The following is a 22,311-nucleotide window of genomic DNA, read 5'->3' as shown; positions in this document are numbered from 1 at the left end:
CGTGACGTCCCTCCGCGGGGGCGGGGCCGGGGCCTGCGCGGTTGCCAGGGTGACGGGAATACAACATGGCGCGCTGAGGGCTGGGCCAGGAGGCGCTCAGCGGTCGGGAGGGGGCCTGGCCGCTCTCTCGCTCACCCCGAGACCTGCAGGCGAGCGCAGGATGAACAGTAAGGGGGTGTGGGGGAAAGCAGTCGGGCCCTGCTCGGTGTGGAGGCGGCGGGCAGAGGGCCCTTCCTCAGGGGTGGTGTGGGCCCGGGCGCTTCTGAGAAGGCCGGCCGTCACCGGTGACTTTGGCCTGAGGGGACCGGGGTCTGGGCCGCGCGGGGGGCACCCGGGCTGAGGTGGTCGTAGGTGCTTTTGTAGTCCCTGGAAACCGCCGTCACTGCAGCCCGCTCCTAGATCTCGCTGCCGAGACCGCACATCTAAACGCTGGTCTCTCTCTGCACACCAGTCCTCCTCGTCAACAGGGCGCTAATAAATCTTTCTCCCGCTCCTGTGAAGCAGTAGCCTATCTTCTGGTCTCTCTAAGTCCTTTCTTAGAAATTGCTAAGTTTTCTCATTCTTTGTTCTTCAAACTTTTCCTTCCATTACTTGGCATCCTTCAAATCATCCCATGTCACATCCTACACGTTTAGCATGTTTCTTAATGCAATAATTACGTGCCATGGCCTTGTGACTGTGGCTGAAGCTGGGCTTCTTGTTGCTTTCTTAATTTTTTTGTGTCATTTCTCTCTTCCCACTTGCATCAATGTCATGTTTAAATGTCATGGCTTTATCTTCCTGAGCATCTTGGCATCTTTGCAACAAAATACCTGCTTTAGGTTTTTATAATATCCTGGTTTGACTATTGTAGTGCTATCCTTTCTGTCATTTTGCATTGGATTCTTTAATTCTAAATGATGATTGATTTTTTGGTGCTCTCTAGTTACAGTAATACGGCTGTAGTCTTTAAATTCCATTACTTTCCCATAATTTTAATTTACGTTGTTCTTAATTTCCTGAGTCCTGTAGCCTCTTGCACATTAAACTTTCCTTCTGTTGAATGATCACCTCTCTGCTATTCTCATGGCCACTTTTTTGGTGTTAGACTAGTGCAGATTGCTACAACTTATTCTTAAAAATAACTTCTACCATATCTTTTGCACTTGATTTTCTTGATTTGTATGGAATTTCATTCAGTTTTCCTAACCTTTTTCTGCCTTTCCGCTAACGATTCTAAGCCCAAACATCTGTGTGTGCTGAGAGGAGGGATGGAAGAGGTTAGGTAATATCTAGCTTGTTGTAGATGCCATGAAAGAATTGCAAACCAGTGATTAGGTCTTCTTTATTCTTTAATGTTATAAGGAAGTGCAATTAAAACACTTTATTTAATTTCATCCTCAAAACTTTCAGTCTTAAAATGCTGATAAAATTTTTAATATTTCTGTGATTCTTTATCTTTGAGTACCACAAATTCAGGGAAATTAACTAGTAATTAGTTTTGTTTTGCAGCTGTTGTAAGTTTCATAGCTTAAAAAGTGACATGCTTTGACCGGACTGTCTCTTTCAGTGTGTGTTTGAAGTCCCTTGTTTTAGGGGTGTTTTTTTTGCCACTTGGTTACTTTTGAAGGATCAGTTATGTGGTGCTGAAGAAGATTTTTAAGAATCTCCAGAAATCTTGTCTTGTGGATGCAAACTCAATATTTGTATTAAATTGTTAGTACATTTGAAGTCAAAATTTTATTTCTTCTTATTCTATATAAACTTTTATGTTATTATTCTTACAATGTCTGAGTTTCTTTCAGCTTCTTATTAAATGATAACTAACTTGTCACATGATCGTTCTCATTTTCTCCCTAGGAGAAAAGCACTCTCATCTTCAGTGATCTATTTTGTTGAGAGTTTACACATTGATTTTATGCATCAGAGAGTCATTTCAAATAATGCAATTTTCAGTCCTGATTCTGTACTTTATTCAATCAATTTAAATTATTCAGGTCTTTGCTGTCATAGCTCTCTCTTAAGTGCCAGGTTAGAGCCTCAGTTGTGTGTTATGTGTGAGTTTTCTATTTTGTATGTATAGCAATCTATTGTAAAAAATTAAAATAACAAACTTTACAGGCTTAAATTAAAAAATCTTTAGTGCTGTAAGAATGTTTTAAAGTGTGTAAAGAATTAACTCTTCTTACACTATCAAAACTCTTCAGTTTAAAATAAAAAATATATTTTGAGCCTTCTACTGTCATTCAGACTTCTCTTGTAGGAGAAAAATACATATATAGAAGAAAATATAAACAAAAACAAATTATATAAACACATACTATCCGTCTTCATTATATATCTAAAAATATTTTAAATTAATTTGTACAATAATGCTTTCCCTGTGTTTCTCTGCTTAAGTACCTGGTTCATTAGCACCTATGGTTGGTTTACCATGGATATTCTTATTTTCAGCTCATATGATTTCTTTTTTTTTTTTTTTTTTGTCCAGAGAGTCAATTACTTGCACTTAAGAAACAAAAAATAAGGGATTGCCATTTATTAGAATCAAAGAGTAGGTCAACAAATAGCTAATTTTTTTTTTGTATCAGTCTTGGGTATTTTTGCCTTGGGGACTGGCTCTGACATTATATGAACTATATAAGGCAGGCAGCGTATATCTAACAATTTGGAGAGTACCGGTTGCTACCAACAAAACCCATTGACACTTTTTCTTTGGACTTCTGTAAGAGTGGGTTTTAAGTAGTCTGAATTTAGACCTCCATCTTATATTTAGCTATTTAGATAGATAGGAAATTAAAACTTAATGTGGGGGTAAGAGAACACGGTGCAAAGTGTGATTTTTGCTGACAAAGCATGTTACTTGCTCAGTCACGTTGCTTAGTGAAGTACTGAAGACTAGGGATCACCTTGCTTGAAGCACTAATTGACCAGTTATCAAATAACAGCTACATGAATTAAACAGTCCCTTGGTCTCTTCCTTATTTTGGAGTTAGAGATTGCCTCCTTTACCCATAATGATTTTCAGATTTGCTTTCTGCTTTTAATTGTCTGTATAGAGTGCATTAAATGGTGTCATTAATTTTTAAATTACTCTGCTTTTTCCCATTTTTCAAATTTAGATGGCCTAATTAGTTAGTTTATGATCCAGCATAATGCACAATGATGAGAAAACCTAAGCAGCAGGTCATAAAAATGAGAAGAGCAACTGACAGTTCTCACACAAGTGCTGCTACTCTATTGGAGAAAGAGGGATTTTCAAGGGGAAGGTTTCTACTAATTAAAATATAAGCATTTGAATCACAAGGAAAGACTTTTTTTTTTTTTTTTTAACACGAGTAAGTGTGAAAGTTGGGGAGGAGAAAAGAGATGAAGACAACACAAATTGATTGCTAGTTGGAAGACAGTATTAGAATGTCCCTGCCTAAGTAACTTTCCCTCCGCAAAATTTCTTGGCAGGCTTCTCCACTGTGAGACTGTATTTATACTTGTAAATTAAACATATCTGGAAATCTTCTTGGACACAAAGAGCAACTGGCATGAAATGGCCCACATCTATGCTAGTAAATTTTCTTATCTTCCAAAACAAAGCACTAGGACAGAAACTGCTTGAGGAATGACCTTAGAAGGAGCCTCACATCAGGCTGGGAGGGTACCTAGGAGAGTGGTGGTTGTCACAGTAACTAATACAGGCAACTACACTTCATTGAATTGACTGCTATCGATGTAGCTTAAGACTCCTACGGTTATTCTAACTCCCATAAAGGGTTGAATATGATAAAAGAGGTTTCCTGCTCTGCCTCCTTCAAAATGACCAGATTTGGATCTTTCTTAAATAATAAGACTACGTTGAAAGCAACAGCAGCATAAAGCTAACCAGAATTGGTTTTTGCTCAGATGAAATTACTGGAAGAATTATCAAGGATAGAATCTGTAGGTGCTAAAAATAAAGGGAAACAGGAGGACAAAGTGGGTGAAGGGAACCAGGCAGTGGGATTGGTAAGGAACAGTTAATCACAAAAGCTGAAGGAGAATAAAGGAGGAAAGAAAAGAAATGTCAATTCTGAAGGAAATTAGGAAAAGACATAGAAATTAATATAAATAAAGCTTTCTTTATAATCCTTATGTTATCTGCTTAATCTCTTAAAATTCTGCAGAACTAGAATTGACTGATTTTCACATCCTTGTGTTTGGTGCACTTCATTAGTAAAGCCAAGCATTATTTTTGGTCTAGTGTAAAACTCCTATCTGAATTCAATATGGAAATAAAGCAACTGCTTTGCTTAAAAAAAAAAAAAAAAAAAGGCAAACCCAAAACCAAACAAAAAAACCGCAACCCAAAAAAAGAGAAAAAAAACCCCTCACCAAAAAAACCATGTTGGAACAATGACAAGATACACTTGCTTTTCAAGATAATTTTATGTTTTCAGTACAATGTAGATAAAGGTGTTTTTTTGGTGAAAGAAGCAAAGAATAAATTCAGGTATGAGTTGCTAATGTGCTGCAGCAGAAAAAAGGTATGAAGTGCTGTGTGCAGAGGCATTATGTCTCTGAGCAAGGAGGTAGTAGTTTATTGTCTAAGATATTTATATATATCTTATGTGTAAAAACCCTTTTATTTAAAAATTTTCCATTAGTCAGAATTCTAACAAATCAAGTATGGTTTGATATGCAGTCTTCATAACAATTTCTATTTTAAACATGCTGAAACAGTATATTTTTGTTTTTTAGAATATAAACCCATTGGTAAGATAGGAGAGGGAACATTTTCTGATGTTCTGAAGACACTGAGTCTTAGGGATGGAAAGTACTATGCATGTAAACACATGAAGCAACATTTTGAAAGGTATGGATAATTAATCATAGTGCTACAGAAAATCTTACGTAAATTTGGTGGGGAAATGTGAAATTAAGACTAAAGGGACAGAAAGGGAACTCTGCTGCTGATTATTCAGGGCCTTCCCATTTGGCATTGGGGTTATTTCCTTGAGTACTTTGATGTCATCTGCTGTACTCAATGTTGCCTGGCCACTGGGGCGAGGGTGAAATGGGAAGAATGAGGACTAAATAGCTGATTTTTGCCTTTCCAAACACGCTGAATATACTTGTGCTGGTTTTCTTTTTGCTGTAAATAATCATAGGAGGAGGAAATGCATCAGTCCTTCCCCTGGACAATACTTTTTTCAGTCTTACTTAAATAACTGTTTTAATGCAAGTTAAAAACAGTGTATTTATCCTTAGTCCACATATAGCATTAGTTCTACTTCATACTTGCATTTATATTTAATTACATCCATCAGCAAAACGCTATTTGGTCACAAAATAGGTACTTTTTATCGGTTAGGAAAATAGAGGAGAGGGCTGTGTGGAAGTAGCCATAGACTTGACATTCTTCTCCAAATATATGTGCACCTTTTGGGTCACTGTATTTGTATTCTCAGTTAAATATTTTAATTTCCTAGTGAAATCAGTGGGAGTGACACATTTGTACATACGAAGTAAAATGGGACATTTTGCTCGTAGGTGAGGTTTCACAATGTAACTCAGAGCTTCAAAAACTAAGGAAAAGTGGAGCTCTGAAAAAATTACTGTAAGTTAGAAAAAAAAAAAAGAACTCAGAGATCTGCAAGTAATGTGGCTTCTGATTCTCTTTTGTGTTGTTAGAGAGCTGTTGGTCTATTTATAAATTACCTACAACCGACCAATTGTCCAATTTGTGATCAAAACAGTATTTAAGCTAACTGCTTAACTACATGAAGGGCAGATGGTGTACGATTCAGTGGTAGGACACAACAAGACTCTCTTCCACGTAGCATGTTTAAAATATCTTTTAGGCCTTTAACCCTTTGATAAATTGACTGACAAATTCTTTTGATGTAATGAACTCTTTTAGCAGCAGATAAGAGTTTTAAACAGAACCTACCCAAGGTATTTCTCCGAGTTTCAAATTGGAAAATATTGTTTTGGTGTTTAGGTTTAAGTCTGACTGCAAAAAGGTCTATGTGTCCTGTTCTGATCCATCAAATAGCGTGCAAAGCTCTCTGTTTCCTGCTTCCTCCCCACAGTTTCTGTAGCATGTAGTTTATTAAAGCCTAGGAGTGCAACATAATAATGAAACAATAGTCGAATAGTGTCTGTTTTTCATGAAAGAGGTTAGCATCAAAACTTAACTTTAAATGTTAAATTTGGCAAGGCTAGATTGTCACTTTCAGCATCATGCTGAGGAGCAGTTGGAATGTATCCTACACCATCGCAGAATAAACAGTATCATACATACTATTACGCAACACGAAATTCCTCCCGGATAGCTCCTTGGCATAGTAACTGACGTCTGGAGTACAGTACATTACTACTTATCTTGTCTGGGTAAATCCAGCTACTCCAGATTGCAAGGAGGAATAAAGCCATTCTCATGATCACTGATTTGCTCTATAAAGAAACAAAGCAGGCAAAAAATTTAACAGGTCCTGCATTTGAAAGTTCAATTACAAAACTAAAGTGGAGCAGGTTCTGACAGTCTCATGGCAGGGAAGCAAACAATTATAATCTGGTCCCTGATTGGAAGTCAGTTTTCCTCTTTTTAATTCAACTTTAGTATGGAACAAGTGAATAAGCTGAGAGAAGTACAAGCACTAAGGAGGCTGAGTCCACATCCTAATATCCTTATGTTACATGAAGTTGTCTTGTAAGTATGGTGCATTCATTTCTTTCTTCCTTATTCCTTTATTTGAATGATATCCAGTAACTTTTGGGTCTAGAGGCAGCCTGTAGGCACTTAACCAGCTTTTTATTCTAACAGAAAGAAAAAAACAACAAACTTGTCCAGTTCTACAGTCTTCATGCCTTTTTTGTCAAGAAAATCTGATGTAGCTCGCACTTTATCTGGCTCTTTCGCAGCAGACCCAAAATATTTCAACATCAGTATGAAAATTACAGACTAGATATGTTTTAAGCATAGTTAAACTTGGTATCATAATATGTAATACTTACTGATGATTTCAACCCATGTCCCATATCCAGTGAGTGCTTTAACTGCACAACAGCATGTCTACTGGAGGCACTATTTTGGTTAGGCACACTCGGAGCTTATCTGCTGGAATAGAATCTTCTGGTACTTCAAGGATCTTTGCTTGTCTTGTCAGTTTGAACTAGGGATCCAGGCAAACCATTTGGCAGTATCATTTCGTAGGCAACTTTACAGACAACCCTTTGCAAATAATAGAAGTTTAGACCTCTCAATTAGGCAGCAGCCGAGCTATGAATTTGGAAAGAGATCAGTCAGTGATGGAGTTGGGTTCCTTAGCCTCGTTAGACGCTTAAGTGTCTTCTGGGGACGGGTTCTGTCTCATGAAGAGATCAGGTTGTATGACAGCATTTACTATAATACATTACTGTGCGTTATACTTCATCACTATGCAACAGCAGACTTCATTATTCAAATACCTGACACAAAACTTGTTGACTGCTCTAAAATATTTTTTCTTGCTCTTCAGGCTGTCTTATTCCTTTGCTCAAAGCTCTGGTACTGTGCTGTTATTGACAGGCCCATTTTCTACCAATATCTGGAAAGCCAGTAATCGTGTCAGCGGCTTAGCTTTCTGGAATTCTCAGCTTCAGCTGCCGTGTTGTTAACGAAGTGTAATCCAGATGGCCAGCCAGCTCGCCCAGCTCTTTCACAGTCTGTCTGCGAACTAAATTGCAGATTGTACCCTCAACCTTTTGCTGTCTGGGTTAATGGAACATTGCAGAGGGGCGGTACTATAATGCAATTATCTTAAAAAAAAAAAAAAAAAAAAAAAAAAAAAAAAAGACCTAAAGATGTCTGCCCCTGCAGGGCAGTGACATAGAAATTAAAATCTCAGATGTATTATCATATTGCGATAATATTTAAAATTAAAACACAGATTCCAATCACATACTCATTTCCGTGCAATAGAACACTACTGTTGACCTAACTAGAAAGTATTTTCATATATGGTATAATGGCTTTCCTATCTTTTATTGTAAGATTGTATCAGTTAATTTACTGGAAATTTCTTGATACTGAACAGTGTGATATGCTCAGAAAACATGCATTCAAATAACTTCACTGAGGAAATCAGTTAACTTTTGCAACAGATACTTTAGATAGTATAAACTAAACCTATGATACCTCAGACCCAAAGTTGAAAAACTTCTATGCGAAACTCTCAATTAAAAATGAAAATGTCCATTTTAATACTGGTTAAACTAAGTACTTTTTTCTATGCTGTGTACAAATCAACATGTAAATTTTATTTCTAGCTTAAAGTTTCCTTATATTTGTTTCTTCAGTGATAAAAAAGCTGGCTCCCTTTCACTGATATGTGAACTTATGGACATGAATATTTATGAGCTGATAAAAGGTATGTAGCATATGCTTAAGAAACACACAAACACTCCTTGTGTAGATCACGAAGTGGAATTAATTATTAATTATTTTTCACTTGGTTGTTCACCATTACATATTATAAAACTGCTAGGGAAATTTTCTGCTGTACTGCTTTACTCTGTATTTCTTGCCAGTGCAATATACCCAGCCATTTAAGGCAGGGATGCATGCAGAAGGTTTCTAATGAGTCAGGTCAATGACCATCTATTTCTACAGTCAAACTTTACATGAAAACAAAGAAACAACCTTGACTGCAAAACACAAAATAATTGCTTTATGAAACAAAACATACAACTTAAATAGGTTCTTTGTTAGGTCCGGACTCTAATGATATAAGAAGAAAATTATTCCCATTTGTTTCAAAAACTAATGAATCAATAAATAACGATTTTCAGTTTTTATATCTAGTAAAAACGCCTTTTACCAAGATTTCTCTATAAATAACATTGTTCCCTGAAAACTCCTATATTTAATAATTATGGAGCTGTTTGTCAAAGCAGGTGGGAGACCATAAAAGTTTGAGAAGAGTTACCACAAAAAAGTTCAGAACAAAAGCTGATTTAAAACCAGATCTCATATAAATGCCAAAGGAGTTGGATACAGCAAATGAAGGGGCAGTTACTTACAATTCAATATTAAAACAGGATTTTTTTTCTGAATAATTAAAAATTTGTAATGTCTTAACAGTTGGGAGATTCATTTAAATAACTGAGCATGCAGCTGTCGTTCAGTGTAATAGAATAAAGACTTGCTCCCATGCATTGCATTAGTGACACTGAGTATTTAGATCTCTAACAAAAGTCGTAAACCTGTTCCTGACATAGATAAAATATTGAGATTAAAATACAGTTATTTGCTGGTCAATGAAGCAGACATGAATATTTGCTGGTTTTAATAAGCCATTTTATTTTTCTGTGATAAATTTGTTAAATTGTAAAGTCAGAGTAATGGCATATAGGAAAGAGTCCTCATTGATAGTAAGTTAGTCCAGTGCATTAAAACAATCCTGCATTGTCTCCTTCTAAAAAAGATACTGTACTTCAGTTATGAAAAATCAGAATGTTTCATTTCGTTCTTTAACTGCTTTTTTTTTTAACCCCAGAGTATTTGCTTTCATTTGGTTATATTTCTCAGTGTTTCTCTCATTCTTTTTATGTGAAAAAGCCTGTTATGGTAAACATTGTATACAGATGGAAATTAGTCTAATAGTTTAATTATGTTCCGCTATGTTTTTTTTTTTTTATTTTAAAATACAGTTTTTATCAAATGCAAGTTTTCCATAAGAAGATTGTTTTCCGGCAATCCAGTGGTTAGACACTGGAATAGGCTGCCCAGGGAGGTGGTGGAGTCACCATCCCTGGATGTGTTTAAGACTCGTTTAGATGTGGTGTTAAGGGAAATGGTGTAAGGGAGAACTTTGTAGAGTGGAGTTGATGGTTGGACTCGATGATCCCAAGGGTCTTTTCCAACCTTAATGATTCTATGCCGCTTAGTTTTAAAACCCTCCTTTTTTATGGCATGGTAAATCAGTTCAAAATGAAATCTGTGTTCAATTGTAATCTGCAATGCTGCAGTTAGGGGTTATCTGAACATTAATCTGGGTCTACCTGAACTTCTATAAATTGCTGGTTCTTCTTTATGGTCTAGATTTTATGTCTGGACTGTGTTTCCCATGATACGATGTCATTTTTTCACCTAGCATGAGGTGGTGGCACATGGAGTGGAGCTTGTCAAATCATAGAATAAAATGGGAAAATGAACAACAGATTCCTATGGAGATTATAATATATAAAAGAAGTATTTTGATAGTTTAAAGTATTAAAGTATTTAATTTGTAGCAAGTGTTCCGCATTTTTCAGAAATTAATTTTGGGGCTTCAAAGTAGACATGTCAACACCACAATTTCCTATGGGGCAGAACTAGCTTTTTATTTGTTTTCTCCCCCAAACAACTCTACTTGTGGCTTACTGCAAAGTCAGGAAATGTAACATGTAGCAGTCATTTCAAACAATAAATATGGCAAAAACTCCCAAGTACGCAATTAAATTGGAAAATTAATCTTAGTTCTGAGACAGAATGCTTATTCACTGAGGATATCTAGTTAACAATGGTGAGTAGAAGGAGCTCCTTTTGAATTTTCAGCGTTGTGATTTGAAGGAGCGCATTACTAATTTGTAGAACAATTAAATTGTGTTCATTAGCAATGCTCTGTCACAAAACGGTTTTCAAAGTGTACCGAAGCAGTTACATTTCAGATGATTTACAATCTTTTGTAAGTTTCTACAGTGTATAGTAATACGATTGCTTGTCATTTTCTGACTACTCTGAATCTTGCAAAATTAAGTTTACTATAGGAGTAGAACAATTTAAAGAGTTTTAAGTTAGAAAACTTTAGAGGCAAGCATGGTTTGTACAAAATTTTGTAATGAAGAAGAACTTGAACCTGGGGTTGACTGAAAATTAATTTCTAATTTAAGAAAGTGTATGGAGACACTTCTGTAATTAGGAGGACAGTCCACTGTAATGCCGCTAATGTGGCAAGTTGATCTTTTTGATTTTTTCCTTAATAACCTGCCAGATTCAGGTTCTTTCAGTCAAGACAAGGCTATTTGTCTTTACCCACAGTCATAATCCTCTTGCTATTAATTTATAGTGGTATCACAAGTCATTTAATAACTGAAAAACAGTCTTGCCTTTTGTCTAATCAAGAATGGTGTGGTCATTTAAAGCAATGAAAAAATACGGCTCAGAGAGAGGTGCGAAAGGTGCCTCAAGCAAAAATGATTGTAGTCTTAAGTGCCGCCACCTTATGATTCACTTCACTGTTACTTCCAAATGAGGTTTCTCTAATGATAAATCTGGAGGTAGAAGAGCATCTGCTCCAGATTTTACTAGTGACCTGTAATGAGAAAGCAACTGAGCGTGACTTCTCTTTATGAAGGCCTGATTTTATTAAAAAAATACTAATAATCCGAGTTGGCTTGAATAGCTGCATTTTATAACATCTTTTCCTCTATAAATGACAAAAACCCTGATGTTGAAAACACCATATATCTCCACTGGGGTAATAATACTATGGTTCCTGATGTAAACGGTACTCTGTTTCAAGTGCTTTGTTACCTAATCCTGCTCAGTGGATTATGTGGCTGACTGGAGGAGCGCTGTAATCAGTTTGGAACACAGGTTCTGCTGGCTGCTGGGACTTGCAGCCTCAATGAGTTACTGTCCTGATAATCTCCCTCCTCCTCCCCAGCCAATTACTCATGCTGCTGTCATCAGGCAGATCAGTACCTGCTTTGTTTTTCAAAAATGTGATCATTTCTGCCTCCGTTGATGACATTGCAGTGTTACATAAAGGCATTACAGCAAGATTAAAAGGTCTTTGGAGCCTATAAAAGAAAAAAGCTGAGTGGTTACTGAATGGCTCTGAAAAATAGATAAATTTTATAACTGTCATTATTGTGCAACGGCAATAGCAAGCTAAACTACATAGGTTAACCTTTAATTTGCAAGTCAAATGTGAATCACAGTCATTTAAACATTGCAGTAATCTGAGCTGGTTGATATGAATCTTGAACCTTAAGGACAGTTACTTTGTTTAGAGAGGAAATTAGATGTTTAGAAGTGAAATACTGCAGTTCTGTTAGAACTGGGGGAAACAGATACTGCGAGAAAAACATGCAGTAAAAGCTAAGGTAGATTACAGACTATTGAATTGACAGTTGTTAGCTGAGCTATTCTGGTGCATACTGAAAGCTAAATTATGTCTGAAGTAGAGTGGAAAATGGATTACAAAGCTAGCTATAAATGACAGAAATAGTGTAATTGAAAAAAAGTAATATCAATGCGCTATTGGAAGCCAAAGAATATATTTTTTGTATTCTGTTGTTTGCTAAAAAGGACTTGTACAACTTGAAATTTAATTCTAGGAAGGAGAAAGCCATTACCTGAAAAAAAAATTAAGAACTACATGTACCAGTTATGCAAATCTCTTGATTACATACATAGGTAAGAGACCTGGTTCAGCAAAAGTTTTACATTAAATGTATCATACATTTATTTCAGGGTCGTCTCTAAGCAGAGACATACAATTGTCTGGGGCAGCAGACTGCTGCAGGGAGAAAAAAGGCCATGGCCCAGATGCATCTTTGCCTGTAGCAGAGCCCTGGAAGGCAGCAAACAGGCATCCCGCGCTGCTGCCAGCGCCTAAAGGAGCTGTAGTGCCTGCTGCAGGAAGCCCTCCTGGGATGGGGTGGCCCTTGCAGTCCTCTGGTAGCCTTGGTCAGAGCAAAAGCAGAAAGCCTGCCCTCAAAATGTAGTTTTTTTACTATGCTGTTGATAAGTTTGAACAAAGTGTTAGCTTCTTCAAGTGTTTTTTTACAAGTAACTGGAAGCACTGATAGCGTTTATCTTTTTACTGAACTCTTCTCTCTGGTGTGTTTATATTGCTACAGAAATGGGATATTTCACAGAGATGTGAAACCAGAAAACATATTAATAAAGGTAATTAATTTTATGTGAGAATATTTAACTGAAAGTGAAATATATCAGTGTTTTTCTCCTTACTCTGAGAAGGTAATCCTTCTTCATGAATAAAAGTACAGTTTTCAAAAAATGTATAGACAGTTACTTCTAGTACCGTATTCCTGATCAAGAGGAATGAACGAGCAAGTTTGTTATTGGCTAAAACCTGACACGAATCAGATGCATTACAGCCTGCACGTTCCAATCTAAAAACCTGCTCTTTATTACTTCATATTTTCCTTTCTGTGTTAACCCAGAAACAAGATATAGGGTTCAGTTCTGCAGCCCTTTCTTTCTACATTCAATTCCTATGTTTAGTGGAAGTTATTCATACAAAAGACAGCAGAAGGTATTAGATTTCAGAAGATTTCTTTGTGGAAATCTATTCTCCTGACAGTTTCAGAATGTTATTTTGCTCATGTCTGAAAAGGAAAAGGAAGGATTTAAGAATTCAGTTTATGAAATTTTATTTTCTGCTGATAAATTTTTCTTTTAAGTCTTAGAAGTGTACAGGAGAAGCCGTTACAAAGAGAAGCCAAAGCCACCTATTATATCACTGCTAAACACAAGAACTCTTAACAAAATAACTTAATCCAGATGTCCTATTTAGTCTTCCCTTCAGTAATAGTCCATATGCTTTTCAATTAACTCTTAGCTCTTTCTTTTAATGATGTACAGAACAGTATTTGCACATATTATAGGACACAGATACCTTCAACCCTGAAGCTACTTGCTATTTAAATGCACTATTACTGCTATAATACTACCCCTGGGATTTCTGAAAGTTTAAAGTAATTTGTGGTTTCTTTTATGATGACTACTTCACACATTTAAGGAAAATATTTGCTTGAATATTTCAGTGTTTCTAATTTGTCAAAATACTTTATTTATTTTTGCAGCAGAATACTCTGAAGTTAGGAGATTTTGGATCTTGTAGGAGTATCTATTCTAAGCAGCCACATACAGAATATATCTCTACACGCTGGTACCGAGCACCTGAATGCCTACTTACAAATGGCTACTATAGTTACAAAATTGATCTGTGGAGTGCTGGCTGTGTTTTCTATGAAATCACAAGGTACAGTGCTCAGTGGAGGGTCTTGCATATCAAGAAAATCAAGGGTAGATAACTCAAAAAAGGAGCATGTGGTATGGGTAATATGATCTTTGTTTCCATGGTTTTGTGGAAGCTGCTTCTATGATTATTCTGCAGGGTTGGTGAGGCAGTAATCCTGTCTTGTCTGGCACTCTGCACCCTGTGGCAGGTTAGCAATAAAGCAGTAGGATGTTCGAGAGAACAGAGTACCAACAAATATTATTTACAAGCAAAATAACATTTTTGAACAGTTTGTTGTTCTGTTGTTTGGCTTGGTTTTAGGATTGTTTTCTAATGGCTTCATGTTTAAGTTTGGTAAGTGTGTTTTCTCTGCTTTATCTCTGAATGGCTCATTTCCTGTCATGAGCATCGCTTACTATCCTCAATCTTGTTAATGCACTTGATGGTGAAGTTTTTCCCCTTGTTTTTTGACTTACTATTCTGCAAAACCAGAGGAGATCAGAGAAGACGCTCCCTCTGATTTATTATTTTGATTTATACTATAGCATGTTTAAGGCCCTTGTACCAGGACCTTATGTCCTGGCATTTTTTGAAGTCGGATTGTGATGAAGGAAGAGTTCAGGAAAACCCGGATTATAGTCCTTTAAGCTTTTCGATGGTGATGGAACTATAACTCAAAAAAATTGTCACTGGTCTTCAAAAAAAAAAAAAAAAGGGAAAATAACCACCATGAGTATTTCTCCCAATATCTTTGTGCCCTAGCAACAGCAGCAGTTCTTCTTTATTCTCCTCCCACACTGCAGTCTCCGATATGCAACCAGGAGTGATAACATTTGCTTTGCTTCTTTCCTCCTCCTCCACATGGCGAGTGCAGCTGCTGCCATCATCATCACATTAAATGACAACCCTTATGCTTTGCCTGCTAACTTGTAGAAACAGTTCTACTTCGGTCAGAAAACTGTTAACACAAAAATCCCCAATGTGGCAGTTCTCTTGCAAAGTAAATCGGGACCAAAAGCTTTAAAAATGCTGTGGTTTTCCATTTCAATTTGAATCAGGTGGGCTTTGAAGTTTGGCAAGAAAATTAGACGCTGCAAACTTAAGTTTTCTTAGGGCAAAAAACCCTAAGAATGATATTTCCTCATAATTTTAGCTTAATGTAACAGATTTCATTCTTTGCAACCACTGCACATTTTCAGAGGCCTGATAGATGTGTTCAGAGAGAAATGAGGAATATTTATTGGAAATTACCAAATTAAAAAAGACACAGCCTTGCCAAGCTAAAGGAAGTTATGGGCAGATTTGTTTCTTTTTATTTGCATCTTGCAGCATTTGCTGTTTAATATTTGCGTAAGCCTTTATGCTTCACGCCACATTGTGTAAGAATTTTTAGTCTTTTACTCAGCCATGCTTATCTTTCAAATCTTGGTCTCCCCCTTTCTGTTCCTTATAAATCATGCTTCCTGGATTAGATTTTTTTTGTGGATTGCACAGTTGTTCTTCCCTAAATTATAGCTTTACATTTGGAGACGGCATATTTTTGTAGTTCACGCAAAAGCTGCTCCCAACTGCTGGTCTGGATAAAACTGCACAACACGAATCAGACCTGTTTTCTCTCCTTCCTCTACTCAAAGCTTTATAAAGACATTCGGAGAAGTGTGCAGCCAGCTGTTTGATTGAATTTGCAAACAGTTCACAGAAGTTTCCTCCTTCTACAGAGGGCTGAATGTATTGCTTTCAAGAATCACATGGTGCTACTGAAGTGTTTCTTAAATTATAAGCCCAAGGAAATGCTTTGCTAACATGGAAAAAAGCAACATGTGCAAGAAACAAATGTTAGTGAACCTAACTTGTTTCATCTGATTGCTCTATTGATAACAATGTTTTCAAGGACTCTCTGCAAGTTTTATATTAACTGAGGATCAAGCTCAGGAATGCAGTTCAAATTACCATCTTTCCACCATTGCTGCTTCCAAAGAACCTGTGTGTTAGGAATGGAATGTTTCTTATAAATATATTTCTATGTGCATGCACAACAAGAGGGACTGCTTGACTCTCTTAAAATAAGGAAAACATACTGTCTTCTGGGATCTGCCACTTCACTAGAAGAAAACACAACCCCATTTCCATTGCCTTTCACCAGGAGGGATGTTCTCTTTACGTATTTTATCCCTAACCTGCGAGGGGAGGCCAACTAAGGTTTCTGTTTAATAATCCAAACTACTCTTTCCATCTAAACATGCAGTTGTATTAATCTGCTCCTCACATGTTATCCTTCAGTTGTTGGTTGGTGTTAAACTGCCCACAAATGAATAATTCTAAAATGTATCTTCCTCGTAAATGAACGTTTTTTTGACTGAAGTGGCAGCTATGCTACTTCAACTAGTTTAATCATGTCTTCTGTAGTGCTAATGCCACCTCTTACCTTGCAGTTTTCAGCCTCTCTTTCCTGGATCTAATGAGCTGGACCAAATTTCAAAAATCCATGACGTTATAGGCACTCCCACTAACAAAACTCTCAACAAGTTAAAGCAGTAAGTATGCACTCCTGTAGTTATTAATCTCACTGTTTAAATATCCACAATCCAACTGTACAACTGTGTGTAATTTCTGCTCAGGGAACCACCACAACAATCTAATAGTGGTGTGATGGCTGCTGACTAAGTCGGAGTGTCTTCTATCCCTACCCAGAGATAGTCACGCATTCATGATCCTTGTAGGCAGAGCAGAGGAAATCTGAGCCTGGGTCAATCTTATTTGGCCTTTTATTTCTGTAGTATCTTTAAGGCCAATGACATAACTTACTAGGAAAGAAAACATTTTTTTTCCAAGTGTTACTTACTTGTCCCTAATAAATGATTACCTAAATCAGATTAGAATTTCTTTTTTTTCAGTGAATTTTAATTCTCTCTGAATATGCACGAATAACTGTTTGTTTTTAACTCACTTAACACAGGTCAAGAATTGCAAGTTTTGATTTCCCCTTTAAAAAAGGAAAAGGAATACCTCCTCTTGTGCACAATTTGTCTTCCAAAGGCTTCTCTCTCCTGTATGCAATGATAAAATATGATCCTGATGAGAGAATTGCTGCCCATCAAGCATTACAGCACCCTTATTTTCAAGAACTCTGGCAAGTGACTGTAAATCACTTCAATCTCGAAGACTAAAATTAAGAAGTGGAGGGAGCGCTGTGTGCTTATTATTTAAAGTGGACTGAAATGAAGTTTGCTTACAGTGCTAGTACTTAGCTTGCAAGACAATGAACGTAATTCAGTCAACATAATTCTTTGCTTTGAGTCCAAACTTCACCTAAAGGACAACTGATGTTTTTCTCTTTTTTTCCCCCAAACTTTTTAGGGCAGCTGATACGCAAGCTTTGGCCACGCACAAAAAATTCAGATTGCTAGGAAATACAGCAGGGCAAGTACCTCTGCATTTGTGGCAAATTTCAAAGGAAAGTCAAAGACAGGTAATATTAAAGCGGAACAATAGTCAGCCCATTTTGAGAAAGTAATTTGTGACACTGAGCTTGTTAGCTGGAAACAAATGTTTTAAGCTGATTACTTGGTTTTATTCAGTCTGCCTAAACACTGATCTTTATTGGGTCTGATGCAGTTCCACCCCCTACAAGCCCTGAAAATCATGAGTTAGAATTTAGAAGCTGTGATACCACATAATCCCTGCAGTAGACGGTTGTCATAGTTGCTATTACTTAGAGGGTCAGTTCCACGGTTTTTTAAAATATCTTCATCCTCCTCTTTTGTTTTCTGCCTTTGAGTTGCAAAGTTGTACAGGTGAAGCTGTAGCAGAGGCAGAAAGTGTGCTTTTGCCTTCTTAGGCCTTCAGCCTGCATTTTGAACAAATAAGATTTATTTTTTTTAACTTAAATATCCTGTATTTAGATGATACCTGGGAAAATCCTAAACTTATATTTAACACTGGAAATCAGCAAATTAAGATCTGATTAAAAATTCTGGCCAGTTAAAACTTCATCTTCAAGCTATGTGAAAAACACTCAACATATTCACTCTTAAGGGTTTACTATATCTGCAAGGTGTGACAGAAGTTAGTACTGCATGAAAATCTCTCAATTTTTTCCCCACAAAAACCCAAATTACGCTAGCAAAAAAAAAATAAATTTCTGCTGTGCATTTAACCTTGAAAGTGTGAACTCTTCTGCCGTAGGAGCACCCACATTTTCCACCAGTTTAGTTCTGGGATCCGTCAGTGTGAGCTTAGCAAGAAGTTCATTTAGGAAAAAATTGCAAGAAACATCCAGTAGGGCAGTAATTTTTAAAAAAGAATTACCTGAAGTAATATTTGGCTGAGGCTTTGGGGTTGTTTTTTTTTCCTGATTAGTTGTATTTTCTTCTTTTATTCCTTAAGATGTTCTCAGAAAGAAATTGAATCTTATTTTTTTTATTTTAAAAGTTTTTTCTTAGGAAAGTCCAGGAAAAAACAAAACAACACGCAGCTCCTCGTGGAGAATTAGCAAAATTAAATCTTTCTGAAGTAGCCAAATTGACTTCCTGCCCTACTCCTACATTGCATTCAGTTTTCCGGGCACCTGAGGCAAGTGGTGAAACCCCTGTGTTACCGCCTGTTAGATTTATTGGATCGGATACCAAGGTACAGACCCTAACTTGCTCGTTAAAGTGTAATAGCAAAAATGTGTTTTACACAGTGTATTTCAAAATCCTGTTGTTTCCTCAACAGTCTGAGAAACAGAAGGTGCTTAAGTCTTCCCCGAAACGTTTCCACTTACCTGCTATAGACCGAAGAGGAGGAGGTTACTGACCACCTTGTAAAGTATTTGGCGTGTGAGGAAAAGCCACGACTGCCCAGTGAGAGACCAAATCATGCTTCTGTTGGTAGAGATCTAACAAGAACAGCAGCGCCTTATTTTGCGTTTCTCTGACAATTGATAGGAAAACCCCACAAGGTTATGAGGGCTGCTTACCTGCCATTTTGCTATTCTGTTCCTGAAGGGTAACGCTATTTAATTAAAGGATTGTTCTGGCAGAGCTTAGAGATCATCTGTATAGAACTTTCTAAGCATTTTTTTTCCTTTTAGAACCCGGTGGAGGAGGAGGTTGGTTAAAAATAACATGAAAGGATTCTTTGAGCTTCAGTATTAGGAATGGAATGTTATCTACAAAATATAAGTTTTCATGTTATATTGTAAATGACAGCTTTTGTATATTTTTTAGATGTAAAAAAATTTTATTTTTCAGTCAACTCTGGAAAGTACTTACCTCCTAGATTTAATAACTTCAACCTCAAGTTTTATTGAGAATGTGCAGATTACGCAATCGTATGAGGTACTTGATTTTGAGGCAGTTTCTGTAACTGCTGAATATTTTTACGTAAGTATAATATAGCTAAAAGCTGAAGCAACTTTTTATTTGATTCAAAAGCAAATAAAACTTAGTCATAGTTTTCTTCAAGCCATTGATCTTAATAAAAAGTTTTAAGAGGGACTGATACCTCAGCTAGTTGCTTAAAAGAGCAGTAAAGGAACGTATCTTCTCGTGGTTCAGAAATTTTGCACACACATCATCAGTAACAATTTTATATAGGGTTACTGTTTGGTAGTGCTATAAAGGGAAGAGTTAAAAGGCAGCGTTTTTATCTTACGTGGAAAAAGTAGTTATTGCAATTTGATACCATTGATTTTAAAACTCCTGAGATCTCCTAAAATTTTGCAATAGTTAATTTGCAATACTTCAGTTTGGGGATGTGTTACAAAATAGTTTTGCTATTTAAAAAACAAGTAAATTTGTAGCTGGGGGTTTAAAAATCTTCTGCCTACCAAGTGTGCATGCAAGACAGGTTTTACAAAAAACTTTGTTGTTGTTGTTTTTTAATAGTTCTAAAAGTTACTCTGCTCATAACTGGGAAGTGATCAGCTTTTTTTCTCAGTAACCAAACACCTCTGTCTGCTGCTGTTCAAAATTTTCTGTCCGACAAAAAAGTGAAAAACCAAGCAATGGTTGACGAGCGAAAGCAGGCAAGGGGCACGCTGTATTAGACGTCACTGCTGCACCTGAGGCACTATGACAAAGCAAAGAAGAGAGGCAGCGCACTGGGTAGCGGATCATGTTAAAGTTACTAAGCCAAGCTTCCAGCATCAATTTGAGATTGATGCTCTAAATCCAGACAAACCATTTATTCTAATCAGTTCAGATGCCGCTCAAACAATGCAGTAACAATACACATTAAGATTTTATAAAAATACTGGTTGTGTAGAATAAAAGATATGCCCATTATGCGCTCACTTCTCCTTCTGAGATTTTACTGGGCGATGCATTTGTGAAAATAATGATTTTTCTCACTCATTTAGAGGTTTTCCAGTAGTTGCCTTTTTTGGGGTGGTTGGTTGGGTTTTTTTAAGGATCAGTGTCTCAACACTGGCAGGATTCTGTTGTGACTGCATTAGAATCCTATTCCTTGTTCTACTGTTCAGCTTCTGGATAACTTCAGGCATGCCCAAATTCCACATTGTAGCTTTTCAGTGTGGGGAAGCTCACGACACTCTAGATCTTGATGAATCCTTTTGAGATTTACTGCTTAAAAGTACCTGTCTATCTTAGGTTCTTCCCGTGTTGAAGAAGGTACTATTTTCACATACTGTACTGAGGATCAACATGACATTTACTAGCAGATTTTTTAACGTGAAAATATCGGCAGGCTAAATGTTTATGGTGCATACCATGGGAATCATTTTTTGGTATTGATTCAGATTTGACTGTCTGAGTCGAGTATCTTGCACCTGCATCATGGGCTACTGTACCTTTGCTCATTTTATTCCATTTCTTCACAGCAAACTTGCAGAATCTCACTAGCAAGAATTTAAAGACAACCCAGTCCTGGCAAGAATTCTTGTAAAATAAGGCTGTAGCAGATGATCAAGGCTTTGCAGGGAAACCTGTATTGCTGCTACTCGTCCCACCTATGCCAGAGGAATCGCAGATTTCTCTTACTAGGACCAAATAAATACGGAAGCAGAGCTTTAGTGGAAGAACTGAACGTCATAATAAAGGGAGAATTAAACAGCAGAACATAACGGTATAACTAATGGCTCTTTCTCATTTTATTGAAACTCATTCTGGATGGATGCTGTCTTTCCTCCAGTTCGAAGCAGAAAATACGCTCCTGACCATGGTGTCTCAACGTGCAGTGGGGGGGCACATACAGACAGAGCGACTGCCTGAGTTTTACTGCTCCGTTACAGTTAATCATCTCCACGCTTTGACATGCTTTCATATTAGCAACTCATACTACAAGAACAGATAGAGAGCTTCAACAATAAGGCAATACAGCATTTGTTTGAATACCTAGCACATGGGGGTGTACCTGTGTGTGTGCGTGCATATATATATATACACACACACACACACACATATGTATATATATATAAAAAAGAAAGGGGTGATGCTAAACTTAGGAAAGGGGATTAAGGACTGCAGGTCTACAGGCAACACAGTGTAACCGGTAACCTCTGAATTCTTACCTTTGGAATTCTGAGCAAAAGGTGCCATCAGCTTACCCAGGTTTTTTTCCAGAAAGGAAGATGCTGAGTTGTTTGGTGTTAATATATTTGGAGTTGAGCATGGTGTGCAGCAGTAAAAATGATGGTCTAAAAATAGGTAACTTACTGTGTCTGAGCAATCTTGCTCTCCACAGTTATTAATTTCTTACAGGATGAAAAAAAAAAAAAGACAAATCCTACTCCCCCCACTTTGGACTGATTGTTCAGACTCAGAGCTCTTTTACGTAGGCCAAGGTTCATATTTCAAGAGTATGTTCCTGATGGAGGTATGTTAAGTCTATTGGTAGCTTCCCATAATAATTTTCTGGAAATCTCAAAGCACAGATGCTGAAGTTAAAATATTTCCATTCAACAATTCAACTAAAAAAAAAATAAAGATACCTCAGATCCTGTGTGCACAAGGTACTTTCCTATTTTCAAAACTGTTACTGTAGCTGTTTGCTTCTATAATTAATATCATGTAGGTAATTGCTTTATTCATACACCAGGAAAGTGGTTGGTCTTTTTTTGAAGTGAAATGAAATGAAAAAAGATGAAGTCAGAATTTTTGGTAAGTTGGAGAGAAAAGGCTATCGGAGTAGTATCTTGTATGTTACCAGCAGTTCTCTCGCATGTACTCTTATCAGGCTGTTCTAATGAAAAAGGCAATTTCACATTCAGCAGGTCATTTTTGCTATGAAAATTGGGGATTTCAAGTGAAGGACCACATTGGAATGTATTCTTCATTTATTTTACGCTTTCAGGTGGATCTTTATACACACGGTGCTTCATGGGTATTTATTTCATAAC

General features: G+C 36.9%; 1 protein-coding gene across 11 annotated transcripts; it reads left to right on the top strand.

Annotated features, from left to right (window-relative positions):
- The first annotated feature begins 46 nt into the window (after positions 1-46).
- On the top strand, positions 47-21,914 carry MOK (MOK protein kinase). 11 transcript variants are annotated; one of them, XM_063333025.1, is made up of 13 exons: positions 47-167; positions 4,711-4,825; positions 6,575-6,664; positions 8,263-8,363; positions 12,319-12,397; positions 12,844-12,892; positions 13,813-13,991; positions 16,403-16,504; positions 16,927-17,100; positions 17,328-17,439; positions 18,402-18,599; positions 18,687-18,814; positions 20,794-21,914. In XM_063333025.1, the coding sequence occupies exons 1-12, from the start codon at positions 161-163 to the stop codon at positions 18,765-18,767; spliced, it is 1,287 nt and encodes a 428-aa protein (XP_063189095.1). In that variant the 5' UTR covers positions 47-160; the 3' UTR covers positions 18,768-18,814; positions 20,794-21,914. The 11 variants fall into 11 exon arrangements, with proteins under 11 accessions (XP_063189095.1, XP_063189099.1, XP_063189098.1 ...); XM_063333029.1 differs by having other exon boundaries at positions 8,293-8,363; positions 13,816-13,991; positions 18,687-21,914; XM_063333028.1 differs by having other exon boundaries at positions 8,293-8,363; positions 18,687-21,914.
- The last annotated feature ends 397 nt before the right edge of the window (positions 21,915-22,311 follow it).

Source organism: Chroicocephalus ridibundus, chromosome 4, assembly GCF_963924245.1.
Source record: "Chroicocephalus ridibundus chromosome 4, bChrRid1.1, whole genome shotgun sequence".
In the NCBI taxonomy this organism is placed as follows: Eukaryota; Metazoa; Chordata; class Aves; order Charadriiformes; family Laridae; genus Chroicocephalus; species Chroicocephalus ridibundus.
This window is presented reverse-complemented; position numbering and strand designations above follow the sequence as displayed.

Bases quoted from the DNA above. Each gene is read 5' to 3' on its own strand.
- MOK (XM_063333023.1), top strand. The intron at 12,893-13,812 runs GTAATTAATTTT...TTATTTTTGCAG, and splicing joins CAGAAAACATATTAATAAAG to CAGAATACTCTGAAGTTAGG. The intron at 17,101-17,327 runs GCAAGTGACTGT...CAAACTTTTTAG, and splicing joins CCTTATTTTCAAGAACTCTG to GGCAGCTGATACGCAAGCTT.